Source organism: Nanorana parkeri, unplaced genomic scaffold, assembly GCF_000935625.1.
Source record: "Nanorana parkeri isolate BGI_ZX_2015 unplaced genomic scaffold, ASM93562v1 scaffold1168, whole genome shotgun sequence".
NCBI lineage: Eukaryota > Metazoa > Chordata > Amphibia > Anura > Dicroglossidae > Nanorana > Nanorana parkeri.
In genome coordinates, this window is record NW_017307436.1 from 297,120 (window position 1) to 311,913 (window position 14,794).

Below are 14,794 nucleotides of genomic sequence, written 5' to 3' on the forward strand. Positions count from 1 at the left end.
AATGATGCAAGTTCCAAAGCGTTGCATCTTGGGAAGGTTACATTAGCAGAGCATTGCTGGGAAATCTCATCTCAGGGAAAGGCATTTCCTCCCCTGAGATGATGTGCATGGTCACATGTACCAGAGTTTCAGGAAGTAAAGGGAGAGCTAGTAACCTGCCCTTAGTTAACATGGCCACTGGCAGAAGTCTGGGAAAGAAAATCCAAATAAGGTATGCAAAGAATACAAAGCCGGCAATTATCTAGAAGTATGTGTTTGTAGATTGTCATTACTAAACATTTCTAAAAGTGTGTTAGTTGTTATTTTAAAGATATGGGTAAAGGTCCACTTTAAGATACATTGAGTGATTTTATAGTGAATACATAACTACATTTAAAATAGTTCTGGGAGTTTTGCTTTAAAGCAGAACTCTGGGCAAAAGTGTTCCTTGCAGTCGGGCTACCTCCACACTGCAGGGGTTAAGTGCTCGTTTTTGTCTAGGTGTTAACAAAAAAAACCTATACTCCCTGGAGCATCTCTCCTCCTCCACTGCAGCAGTTTAAGGATCCTTGAGTCATCACATTCGATGCAGTGTATAGACATCAGGAATGCCAAGGGACATACCATCACTGCAGCAGAGGAGGGGACAGGGTACAAGGAAAGGAGTAGCGGCCAGCCAGCTCTGCGGTTCAGGTGAGTATAACTTTTTTTTTTTAGCACCTAAATTAAAATTACCATTTAACCCTTGCAGTGTGGGGTAGCCCCACTGCAAAGGTTTAGAACAATTTTGCCCACAGTTCTGCGTTTAAGATAAATATGTGAGCAAATATTCTTTAAAGCAAAGCTTCCCTAAGAGACATATGGGGGCTACCATTGCCAATTCTCTTCTGAAGACGCAAGTTGTCTCTCTGACCAGTGTTTTCAACAACATTTGTGTTACTGACATGGAACAAGTATGCATACCTGTAAAGTCAGACATTCTTTGCATGGTAAGTGACACAAAATAATGAAGCAAGAGGGTAAAAATGATAGGTAGGATTTGCAAAATGAGAAGTAGTAATGGTGGTAGTAATCCATGTCTATCTCAGGAAATGTTTCCTTTAAGCTAACACTGAATATTTAATTAAAAACAGAGAAAAAATAATAGAGGTGATAATTACAGAGATGCAAGGGGGACAAGTACGGCAGTCATCATTTGTTTAAAACAGTACATTGCTTCATATGACCAAAGAACACTTTAAATATCTACAGAAGTCCTGCCAACATAAAAAAGGTAGATTTTTGAAAGAGAAGAGGAAAGGAAAGAGGAGGTGTTACTAAAACAATCACATGTTAGCATTTAACGTCTTTAAACACACAAAAATGGCAGGTGGAATTCGACTGGTTGTCATTGGGTAACACCCACACTTTCCATTTCTTCAACAAAGCCTCATACAACCGGCACTACACTGGCCTTAAACATATTAGTATTCTACTCATACAGAAGACATATTCAGCTAATACAAATTGCCATTAAATGCTGTGATTGTGGTACATTAAATATACTCTGCTCTGTTTGTTTTAGCATGCCTCATTATTAGCAGATCCAGCGATCTGTCTTCCATAAATAAGGTCCTTTACTAATAAGTTGACTCTATATTGCTCAACATATGCTGTATATGCTGGAACTGCAGTGCTGGTGTGGTTTAGTTACAGACAGTGCATTTTTTCAATTTACTTCCTTTGTTCAGAAGCTTTTTTTTGATGGGAAAAGGCTGAATCTTTTTTCCTTCTTTTCTGGCGTGCCCTCTGCGGTGGAAGTGGATGGGAGGGGTAGGCTTTTAGACTTTGGCTTATGATCGGATGTCTCCGCAATGGACATTCTTATGTTGTCAACCCAGGCTTGTCGGTCAGCCTATGATATACAAAAATAAAAGTAGTAATCATGAGATGTGACAATGGTATCTGTAACATTATAATTCCTACTATGGTATCATTTTTGGGGATCATAGTATACACATACTATATCACAATACTGTAATATACACAAAATCTGTGCCCCTAATATCTGTGCCCCTCCAGCGATCTACAAGGAGCAGTGCAAAAAGTGAATGAACACCCAAAACATTTCAATACATAAAGTACTTATAAAACTTATACCGAACACAAATAAAACATACATACAAAAAGCATAAATATCCATATAAAACAGGTCAATCCTACACAGAGCCGCTGAAAAATTTCCTGAACTTCCTGGTCTGTGTGAAATCAGCGAGTACCCACCATCCAATGTGTTTTGTGAATAAGTCATACGATGAAACACATTGGAGGGTGGGTACATGTTTACATTACATGGACCAGGAATTTCAGGAGATTTTGTTAGCTGATCTGTGCATGATAGAACATATGCTGCATGGTGCAGCTGAGCACCTCTTCTAAAGTATTTTATGGATTCACACTATGAGTATTTTTAATATAATTCTTCCCTAAGCTATACTGGATTGGTTTATTGTGGAATGGAGAGAGTATTTGGAGCGATCTAAGGGGTACATGTTACTGAAGCACTTGGGGATAAACAGGGGCGATTCTGGGAGAATGGCAATAGAGATCGGAGTAGATTTGAGGGATATACAGAACAAAGTGCTTCTGACCCTTCATTTATATATGGTCTGCCATATCTGGTGAGTGAACTAGGAGAGTGCTGACAACGTGGCGAAGGCTGTTTTTTCTGTCACTGGAAAAATCCATTCATATTTGGATAAATCACTGAAGTGGTGGTTTTCACAGCTGACTTGATGTGGACTTGTTTTAAAAAAGAACTATTTTATATGGATATTCATTTTTTTTGTATGTATGTTTTATGTATGTTATATTTGTGTTAGGTATAAGTTGTTATGAGGTATAAAGCTTGACAATGTTATTTTAAAAGGTGATACCACTGAACTAGTAATGATACAATGATTGAATGGTAACAAAATGGTTCAATATATAACATGATACAGCCCGGGATGATAAACCCTTTTCATTGCTATGTCACAAACCCCATACATTTCAGTCTAGGTCCATGGAGAAACCCTTGGTCTTTTAGGACCCTAACAATGCCACCACAGAATACCACATATTTTTATCATGATCCAATTCAGTAAAGACATTTAAACTTATGGTAATACAAATGTACCTATAGCATTTTCAAATCAGGTAAACGGGCCCCCGATTTGTGTACTAGATATCTCTAGGTGGCTTCATGCATTTTATTTCCTAAGCACCCTACGCTATTATAATATAATATAGCATAATATAATCATAGCTTAGGTCAGAGGCAGCCAGTCAATGGGGCTGATTAATGAAACAAAACTGTTTAACTTTAGGGTAGAAAGGTGCATTTCCCCAAATATGCATTGCATCAGTCAAACTGTATCTGGTTAAGGTTTGCATCTGGCAGACTTTCTAGTCTTTTGGCCATTTGGCTATTTTGTACCTACCTCATCCTTTGCTTGGAAAAGCCACTCATTGCCATCACTCAACCTGGAAAACAGGAGCATTTTGTTTATCATTGGTGTTCTTTCTGATTTACTGAAACTGTATAGAAATATTGGATGCAACACAGCTTCTTATGTCTTATGCTGTTCATACATGATAAACTGTTTTAAAAGATTTGACAAAGATTTAAAGAAGCAGGGAAAAAAAAAACTTTATTCAAATTACCATAAGTAAACAAATACATGTTTTTTATTGTTTTATATTATTTAAAGTGACACAAAACCCACAGCTTTTTTTCTCCTTATACAGTACACATCTACACAATGAAATTGCCCAAAGCCACATTTATTTATGTTTTAAATAAGGATGTTTAGATACCAAGTACCGTACTCGGTACAAGTACAAGTACATGCACAGCTACTTTTCCTGCTCCCAGACTAGACTAGAGAAAAACTCAAAAGTTAGGAGGCAGTTGTCATTTTTAAGCAGCATACAGGGCTCATGGGATTTGTGCATCCCTGTTCTAATGTATGATTTGTTTTTTATAAATATATATAAGGGATCCACCGATACCATTTTTTCAAGTACAAGTACTGATACCTGTACAAGTACTCACAGATACAAGTACTGATACATTTTTGTTTATTGTCTTGTGACAGTTTTTCTAAAACAATACAGACTAAAGATTTCAGAGCAGTGGTAGAGCGCCAGAGCTAGATCCCAGCTGCAACCTCTGCAACGCTGGTAGTTCTAGTGAAAATGCCAAGCATCGGCACTGGTATCTGAACATCCCTAGTTTTAAAATAAAGTCTTACTCTTTAAGGCTGGGTTCACACCTAGGCATATCGGATATGCGAATTTACGAGGGCTACTTGGCTGTATCCCAATGGAAACGCGCGACAAAAACGCCCCAAAAAAGCTCCTGTACTTCTTTGGGCGTAGGACGTTTTGTAGCGCGTTCATACGGCCTGTAATACGCCCAGGTGTGAACCATACCCATAGGAAATAATGGGATTTCGGTGTTTGAGCGTTTTACAGAGCGTAGGAACGCGCTACAAAACGCCCAGGTGTGAACTGGGCCTTAATTCCCTTTAGAAAGTGTGCTGTTCTCACTCCCGTTGCTCTTCTCTCCCCTCACATTTCCTGTCACTTCGTAAGAGCCGTGCACATTCATTTTACACATCTTTCTTTGCCTACAACTCCCATAAGGCAGAGAGGAATAATTTCTCACTGCACACAGTCGGCTCCTCCCCCCTCCCTCTCCGCACAGTGAAAGTTGCCCTGCTTGTAATCTCTTCTGCAATGCTCTGAATTATCAAAACTACTTACAACAGCTTTTCAACAATTCTACAACAAACACCAAGTTTATAACAATCTATATAGAAAACAACTTTATTTCAAATGTAGGAGCCATATTCTCTGTGACTGTGTGACCAGAATCAGCATGTAAGCTGAGACTCGGAAGAAAGTATGAAGCTGGTGACAGCTCACATGCTGAATCTCATCAGAAAGTTTGTGAAAAAGACAGTGATAACAAGCAGCTCTCCCTACACTCCCTCCTTGGTAAACCAAGAACAGACATCCCAACTCTCCCGGACGCTTCGGGAGTCTCCCGCTATTAGATAGCAGCTCCCGGCCGCCCCGGGAGAGAAACACTTCCTCCCGGAAAGGTTTAATCTGCTCGATCGAGCAGATTAAACCTTTCCCTGCGATTGTTTTTTTTTTTCTTTTCTGACATCGGGAGCCGCGGCCCAACCGTCAGTCAGAAAGTTAAAAAAAAAGGCATACAAATGCATTGCTAGATTCCGATTGGCTATTGCACTTTGCAATAACCAACAGCAAACTAGCTAATGCACCCGCCCACTGCTGCTGTCAATCAGCAGAGGGGGACCTGAATTTTTCTATCAGGTCCTCTTCTGTTGATTGAAAGCAGCAGAGGCCGGGTGCAATAGCTAGTTTGCTATTGGCTATTGCAAAGTGAAATAGCCAATAGGAATCCAGCTATGCATTCTTATGCCTTTTTTTTTTATTCTGACAAATGCAACTGTCAGAATACAAAAAAAAAAAAAGCCTGCAGATAGAAAAGAAGCTATTGCTCACTGTGCTATCTGCCATCATTTCAGGGGGGTGCTCTCTCGCAGCCCCCCTAAACCCCCCCCCTCCGCGGATGGGGGGGAGGGCACCTACCTGAAATGAGAGGGACACCTCCCTGAAATTGCTTCTTTCAGGTTGGGATCCCTGCAAGAGGAGGAAAATCAAAGTGTAGAGGGGGTTGTGGAAGGCGACTGAGAGGACACGCCCTCAACATGCATGTAGTTCTTCACATGAATGAGCACAAAGGGTGGCCACTTTTCAGCACACATAGGGACCATGGAGAAGAAAAGTAGCCACCTTCTGGCAGAAAGTTGTGGCTGGAAAAAAATAAAACGGATTTTGGAGCATTTAGAGCTAAAGAATGACCAACAAAAAGGTACACAGTAATTTATTATTTATATAATAGAAGTTATTTTTATTATTTATTTTCTGAGTTTAGTGTCACTTTAAGGTAAATGATTATTGTTTTCAACAACCTTTCAACAGTAACAACTATTTTTTTGAATGGTATGCATATAATTTCTTACAAAAATGACCAGCTGCCAAGAATTATATTCCAAACCGCTATTCCTGTAAAATTATTTCATATGTCCCTTAGTTATTAGGTATTGTTGTTGGCTCTAGAATGTTGGCATCAACCTTCAATTTTGTCAAATGTTGAACATTTCTTAAATTTTTGTCAAATCCTTTAAAGATCAGACTTGTTTTAAAATCTTTAAAAATATACTTCTTTTAAATAGTCCTTACTGTATTTGAGGCCCAACTGTATTTTTAAAAAATAACATAATTAAAGTGTTTTGTAAAAAAAAAATCTCTCTGCTTGGAGTTTGCATTACGTCAAGGCAATCAAAGGGGATTAGTTTGCCGAGTGCTTAGCTCTAGCATTTAACTCAGCAAGGGGAATATCAGACGGCTGCAGAGAGACTAAAGCTCTTACAGAGCAAGCAGCGGTCCTGCCCAGCCATTGACTTTGTAACAGGTGCTTGAGATAATTTACCAGCCATAAAAATATCTAAGTTTAGTTTAAGTTTAGCCTTGTAGATTTTGAGGAAGATACAGCGCGGCTTTAAAGTAAAACTGCAGCCAAAACTCTTTATTGGTTCTGGGTCGAGTGTTGAAGGGTTAGAACGTCTGTACATTGTCTGTGTCCCACATGGCGAGAGTTGAAGAGAGTTTCTGCACTGCTCAGCTTGGTAACCAACCTCACAGATTGACTTCAAGAATTGAAATTGCCAGAGACCGAATTAATATTCATAATGGGCACTTTCTTGCATAATATTGCAGCTGAATGCTTGTTAAATGCTATCAGGTCCTTTTCCTAAGAACAAAATATTGTGACATCTATTATTATGTCAATTACCAAAGTGCTATAAAATGATTTAGGAATTACAGTGTTTACTCAATTTCTGTGGAGCCTGAAGTGAGTATTTTGATTAATTTTACCTGAGCCTAAAGACATGTTTTTTCTTCTTATAATCCATTACAGCCTCACAGGATGCGCTGCCTAGGAATAGTCCCTCTTCACCTTGTAGTGGTTCATTCAGAGTAAAGGTCTTAGCATCTTTGTAGAAAAAGAAGTCATTGTTCTTCAACACACAGTAGGCATTATTCCATGTCCTGCATGGTAGAAGGATGGACAAATGTACATTTCAATCTGCAGCATTCAAATATATGTGTGTACCCTTCTATCACTAATCATGTTGACTGGCTTAAAGAAGTCATGAGATAACAGGGCTTAAAGTGACATTAAACCCTCAGATTTTTTAACATAAAACAATACTGTAATGTGTGCCTTACTGTAATCCATGGTTGTTTCCCTTCTCTTTGCTGCTCTTCCTTTTAAATCCGTATCTCTTCTCATGCTGGGCAGAACTTCTGTTTTGCAGCTGACTGCCTTGTCTCTGAAATGGATACATGGTGTCTGTGTGCAGGTTCACAACCTGAGCCAGCACTACAGGAAAAGGCACTCAGCTGCAAAGGGAAATTCTCCCCCAGCACGAGAAGAGATACGGATTTAAAAAGAAGAGCAGCAAAGAGAAGGGAAACAACCATGGATTACAGTAAGGCACACATTACAGTATTGGTTTATGTTAAAAAAGCTGAGGGTTTAATGTCACTTTAAGGAAGGTACATGAGTGAAATAAACTGAAAGAAGTGAAACACATTATTCATCTTTTCATACTTGTTAGAATACAAATACCACATAAAGTATATCTTGAAAGTTCAGCATCTAAAATTATGAACCGTAACTACATATTTGGAAAACCACCCAGAAGCAGTGCTTACAAGATCAGTCACAGACTGGAACAACTAGTTTATAGTGCTAAGTTTACACAGGCGGTAAAAAAAAAACAGGCTGTGTATTCATATTTTACTGCCCCTGGACTGCCCACCTACAATGTGAAAAGGCGGCTGCTCAGGATTGTACACATTGCTGCGCTGCAAATGCTTAACACATGGTTGTGTCAGTTTGATCCATTCCAGTGCTTTTTTTAAAATTGGTTTTGCATGTGTTTTAAGCTTGTTCCGGTGCGTTTTTGTGTGTTCCAGTGTGAAGAAAATGCATGCTGCTGTACTTTTTTTTTTAAACGCTCTGGAAATTAATGCAATGGTGTGAACTAGCTTTATTTAAAATCAGTGGAATTATTGTGTATGCATTTTTTGCTGCAGATAAAAACGCACTGGTCTGGAGATGGTATGAATAGGCTCTAAGAGGAGGAGTAAAGCCTGCCACCAGTGTGAAGGAGGCTTATGTCTGTTGTACATTATGTTGTTACTTGTCAGTAGCATATTACCATGTATAATAAAAGGTTTCAGACTCCTGTCCACCATGGAACCAGGTCCTTATTGCTACTGTCTCTCGAGCTAGATTTTGCACACAGTTCTTTGCCTTACTTAATATTTGGTATTATGTTGCTGTAGTGTCACACTATTCTTCTTCAGCTATCATTTACCTGTTATGTGCCTTTTTGAGTGCTTCTTCTAGATCATGCTTTCTCAATAAAAATCCCTGAATTTGGATTGTGGAAGAACTAAGTAAACTTGCTGGTAGAGTAGAAATTTCTTCTGTCACAGTAAATGTGGGTTGCAATGCACTGTGCTCAGCTTGTTCCATAGGATCTGGCTCTTGTTCCTCTGTAGGGACCTTCCACTCCTCCATGATATGAGTCTCTTGAATGACTTCCTGTGTGCCTGATACATGAGCTTCTTCTGCTTCTGTTACCTGGAGCAGTACATGAGAAAATAAAGACTCAGCTTTAAGCACTCTAAAAATCTGAAGATACATTTTGGGAAATGAATTTTATTAGGAACTTTATAGAGGTACTGTATTTATTATTATATAAACCACACATTTGTGGCACAGAAAGGACGCTTACAATTTCCGTTACATATTGCTAGTTGTGAAACGTAGAAAGGACAGATGATTTACATTGCATTAACCTGAGACGTTGCTTGACCATCATACCCAGGGCTTATGCCCTGGATCTTTTACTGAGTAGGGTCACCGTTGCAGTAATTGTGCCCATTAAGTATTAACGTTTAGAAAAATTATTTTAATGACTTCTCATCAGTGGTATCAGGGTGTTTTCTAAGCACCTTAGTGTATACCACCTCACTGATTCTCTGTATTCATGATACAAATGAAGACTATTATTACTTTCATTATACTCATCCTGGTCTTATCAAGAACTTCATATGGGGCAGCCACTTCAGATTTAAATCCTGCTCCAGTGGCCAGGTGTCTATTATATGATCAACCATATGATGATTCAAGAACACCATCACTAATGACTTTACCAACAAATTAAAACACCCCCATGGCCAGCTCCAACACAGACAAAGGTATAACGGAGGAGTCAACACAGGTGAAAATTAGAAACTGGGAACATAAGATATTCATATGCTTAGTAGGACTGGTGGCTTTGGTTTACTTTGTCACTAATTGTGCTATACTTGTTGCGATGACATTATCGAAGAACAAAACCAGAAATATTTTATAAATGCCGCTCTCTTATAAAACAACACGTCAAGGACAAGAGATCGGCATTTATAAAATATAAGACGGAGGGGATGGCATTGGCGTTCCTTAACTACAAAGAATGTAACAAAAAATGCAAACTAGAAATCCGGGCAGCTAAAACTGAGTGCAAAAAGCATATCGCCGCAGATAGTAAAAAGAACCCCAAAAAATTCTACCAATATATTAACAGTAAAAAGGTGAGAAAGGAGCAGATAGGCCCAATAAAGGATGAAAGTCACAAACAACGACAAGGAGAGGGCCGAGGCGCTGAACGCTTTTTTCTCCTCAGTATACACTCGCGAGGGAAACGGGTTTGACACACATGATAAAACTCCCAGTTTAACTCAAAATATACCCCAGTGGTTGACGGAAACCGGGATACAACAAAATGCTTAAATGCTTAAAATGCTTAAAATGCTCAATGCAAACAAAGCAGTGGGTCCGGATATTAAGGAATTAAGCCAGGTTATAACTAGACCATTAATCCTCATTTTTAAGGACTCCTAACCTCTGATAATGAAGATGAAATTGTCATCTTCTGCAAGAACGATCTAGAGCCCAGAAGATCTAAAAGTCAAACCTGATTAATGTTCTTAAAGGGACCCCATCTACCCAATAAAGATCAATCAGCTTCATAAAAACATATTTCAGCTTTTTTTGAACTATATGTCTGAATGTTGTTAGTATGCAGTAAACGTCCGCAGAAATCTATGTGCTATGTGGCCACAGTTTTACAACTAAAGCACCAGGGATTAGCAATTGTTCTTATTATACACTTATACAATACAATATTGGGAGGTTCTTGCATGTTACTGATAATTTGTTTTTGCATGTTCTTTTATTCTTGGGAATACTTTTATAGACTAATGATGTCATGTGTGGATTGTACTTGGCAACTGCTGGTTCATGTGTCTATGAGTATGCTACACACATAGGATGTTGTCAACGTTTGCCTTGAAGAAAAGTCCTTAATTGGTCGGTGGCTTTGGAAGCATCTGATGAAACAAGCTGGATGGCACAATAAAGCGTTGAATATCAGAGGATGGAGTGCTATTGACTTACTATATGAATTTGTTTGTATCTGGTACAATCAATTTCAACGCCTTAACAGGAATTCACATGCCAAACCAAGATCAAATTACCATAGTTTTATATATGATATGGGTTTGATATGTGGGCTGCATGTCTCTTGGAAAAAACTACATACATAAATAATGTTCCGCAAGACTTTGCTTATAGAATTCCCAACAGAAATCACATTTCCCCTCACAAGAATCTGGCATTTTAAGGAATTAATACCTTTTATGTTTAAATGTCCTTTACAGTGCATATTTATTTTTTACTTAAAAGTAATTAAAGAATTTTATTGTAGAAAAAAGAAAATTGCAAACAGGAAAGCTTTTTTATTGTAGAAGAGACTCAGTATATCTCTTCTGCAATAGAAGTAGAAGCGTCTTATACAATGTTGGCCTTTGATAAATGCAGGAAGTTGGATGTTTACGTGATATTTATTAGTTAGCAAATGATTAACTGGTTCCCGTCCAGCGGCCATTCATAAACAGCCGGAAGGATGCTTTCTAGATGCGGGTGGGCGTTTAAAAACATCCTTCCCCGCCCCCTTCTGTTTTAATACAAGCATTCCGGCGTCCGTAGAGACGACTGATCGTTTGTATTCTGTGCGGGTATGCGCCCCCGCCGGTCCCGAGCTCCGCTGTGCCCGGTGCAGGCCGAGAGCGGCACAGCAGCTCTGTCACCGGAGATCATAGGGAGTTCAGTACACGACCTCCCTCCAATCTCTTCTCTATTTTGTGAATGCAGGAAATTATGAATATTACATCACTTCCACATTCAGCTGTCATTCCTGGGTACAGAAGCCGGGGAGAAGCGTGACAGGTCCTCCATAAAGAGGACCTGTCAAGTAAATTGGCTATCACATAGGGGGTTCTTAGCCCCCTATGTGATAGCAATAAAATTAAGTGTAAAAAAAAAAATATGTAAAAAATTAAAGAAGCATAAAATAATCAAATAAAATCACATATAAAAATAAAAAAAACCACAAAGAAATTTAAAAGTCCCCTGCCCCCACATACACACGCAAACATGCGTCGGGTGCACCTAAGTGTGAAAACGTCGATTGCGCCCATTGTTGCACACATATTACATATCACGAACGTCGGTGCGTGAGCAATAATTTTAGGGCCAGTAAAAAAATAAAAAATCCAGTGGTGATTAAATACCACCAAAAGAAAGCTCTATGTGTCCCTAAAAAATAAATTAATAAATGTCAGTCAAAGTACTGCAGCACCGAATACTGAAAAATGGCCTGGACATTCCTGGTCTAAAGATGCAAGCTTTCGGGACCCTCTAGGTCAGGGGTGCCCACATTTTTTTGTGTTAAGATCTACTTTTTATATGACCAGCTCAGTGAGATCTACCGAAAGGCACCGCAACGCACCTCCCGCAACAGAACAGCGAGTGCGATGAACGCACTGTACTATTGTGAATGGGCCCTTAGTCAGACATAGCACTCTTATCAGAAAAAAGGTAAACTATGGGACTGTTACCTGTAATGGCCAAACTCCTAAAAAAAACTCCTAAAGTTCCTAATCTCAGTGTGTAATAGACATGTGCAAGGCAAAAAAATTAGTTTTGGTTGAAACAAATGAAAAACAAATTTTCATTTGTTTAATCAATGGAAACACATTTTAATGCTCTTTCGGATACGGATGCAGCAAGTCTCCGAATCCGAAACCGCAAAAAGAGACTGCAGAACAAGCAGCGGCCGTATCGGCCACCAGTGTGTTCTGTGCATGCGTGCTGCCATCTTGGAGTATATTTTGGTATACCTAAATACCAAGATATACTCCAAAATGCTTCCTCTGGCCAGATTATTATGACCACCTGACGTTTGTAGGCAAATTAGCTATAATGTCGCTCTGTAGTTGCTAGAGGGCCAAACCATTATAAATAGGGAAGCAGGTTGTTTACCACCACAGTAGAAGTGATTTTTTTCTGAAGATATGGGTAAACAACGCGATTTAACAGCCTTTGAACGTGGGATGATTGTTGGCGCTCGGAGCCATGGAGCGAGTATCAGCAAAACAGCAGAATTTGTTAAATGTTCAAGAGCAGCTGTTGTTAAAGTGTTTAAAGAGTGGACTGTCAGCCGAAAATCTGGGTCTGAACGTGCGAATTGTGGCTGTCAGCGACTAGTCAATGTTAGGGCAGAACGGAGAGTGGCAAGACTAGTACAAGACAACAGAAGGGCAACAGTGCATCAAATTACTGCAGATCTTAATCAGGCATCCTCTCAAATGATCTCTGAACGCACTGTTCACCGTACACTGCATTATATGGAATATGGAAGCCAAAGGCCTGTTCGAATACCTTTGCTGTCAGCAGTTAACAAGATAAAATGTCTCCAATTCGCACAGGAACACAGTCGAGCATTGGAAAAAAGTCATGTGGTCCGATGAATCTCGTTTCCAGTTGCATCATGCAGATGGCAGAGTGAGAATTTGGCGGAAACAGCATGAAAGCATGCACCCCACATGCATGAGTATAACCCTTCAAGCTGGTGGGGGCGGTGTTATGCTTTTGGGGCATGTTTTCCTGGCATGATTTGGGCCCTTTAATTCGTGTGGAACAACGTCTGAATAGCACAACATACAAAAGTATCGTTGCTGATCAAGTTCATCCTATCATGTTGATGGCGTATCCCAATGGAGATGGCTTCTTCCAACAATTGTGCAGAAGTGGTTTCAAGAACATGAGGAAGACTTTACCTTGCTCAGGTGGCCCCCACAATCACCAGATCTCAATCCAATTTAGTATTTGTGGGACGAAGTTGAAAGAGCCATCAGGCAGCTGGTTCCACAACCATCAAACAAATCAATTAAAATTCATTTGATCAGTAATGAATATGAGAACAGCTGTAACACTCACCTCTCCGCCAGCTTAGGGGCCTTCCGGGAGTCCCGTAGGAGATCCGGTGACGCCACGGACATCGACGTCACCGGACTCCTCCCCCCAGAGGCGGCTCTAGAGTTTGCGAGGCCTTAGGCGAAACCTAAACATGAGGCCCCATTCAGGCCTGTGGGGTCTCACCAGGGCTCTGTGGGGTTTTACCAGGCTGGTGAGACCCCACAGAGCCCCCCAAAGAGCCCTGGTGAGACCCTATAGAGCCTAAATAACCCAGGGATCTGTATGGTCTCACCAGGGCTCTATGGGGTCCCACCATGGCTATGTGCAGTTTCACCAGCCTGGTGAGACCCCTTAGGGCCGTGGTTAAACCATGGCTCTGTGGGTCTCACTAGGGCGATGTGGGGGTCTCACCAGCACCAGGGCTATGTAGGGTCTCCCCAAGGCTCCCACCATCACTTTGTGGGGGTCTCACCAGCACCAGGGCTATGTAGGGTCTCCCCAAGGCTCCCACCATCACTTTGTGGGGTCTCACCAGCCTGGTTAGACCCCTCAGAGCCCTAGTACCAGGGCTCTGAGCGGGGTCTCACCAGAGTAGCAGGGCTCCGTGAGGTCTCACCAGGGCTCTGTGGGATCTAACCAGCCTAGTTAGACCCCACAGAGCCCTGGTCTCCCCAGGGCTCTGTGGGGTTTCACCAGGGCGATGTGGGGTCTCACCAGCACCAGAACTCCATAGGGTCTCCCCAGGGCTTCCACCATGGCTTTGTGGGGTCTCACCAGCCTGGTTAGACCCCACAGAGCCCTGGTACCAGGGCTCTGTGAGGTCTCACCAGGGCTCTGAGGGGGTCTCACCAGGGTAGCAGTGCTCTATGGTGTCTCACCATGGCTCTGTGGGATCTAACCAGCCTTGTTAGACCCCACAGTCCCCTGGTGAGACCCCACTGCGCCCTGGTCTCACCAGGGCTCCATGAGGTCTCACCAGGGGACTGTGGGGTCTCACAAGCACCAGGACTCCATAGGGTCTCACCAGGGCTCCATGAGGTCTCACCAAGGCTTTGTGGGGTCTCACCAAGGCTCTCTGGGGACTCACCAAGGCTCTGAGGGGGTCTCACCATGGCTCTGTGGGGTCTAACCAGCCTTGTTAGACCCCACAGACAGCTGGTGAGACCCCACAGAGCCCTGGTTAAACCAGGGCTCTCTAGGGTCTCCACAGGGCTCTCTAGGGTCTCCACAGGGATCTCACCATTGCTGTAGCCTGTGAAGGCTGCCTCTCACCAGGACTGTGCAGGGAGCGTCTTGCGGGCAGGAGCGTGCAGGACC

General features: G+C 41.3%; 1 protein-coding gene across 1 annotated transcript in view; it reads right to left on the reverse strand.

The window, feature by feature from the left end:
- Positions 1-1,485: 1,485 nt before the first annotated feature.
- Positions 1,486-14,794, reverse strand: part of LOC108796775 (spectrin beta chain, erythrocytic-like) — a 147,248-nt gene continuing 133,939 nt past the window's right edge. The window contains exons 32-35 of the mRNA XM_018568296.1: positions 8,487-8,755; positions 6,976-7,149; positions 3,441-3,483; positions 1,486-1,873 (exon numbers count right to left, since the gene is read on the reverse strand). Of these exons, the coding sequence (XP_018423798.1) occupies positions 1,706-1,873; positions 3,441-3,483; positions 6,976-7,149; positions 8,487-8,755 (654 nt within the window). The 3' untranslated portion in view covers positions 1,486-1,705. The remainder of the gene's footprint in view (positions 1,874-3,440; positions 3,484-6,975; positions 7,150-8,486; positions 8,756-14,794) is intronic.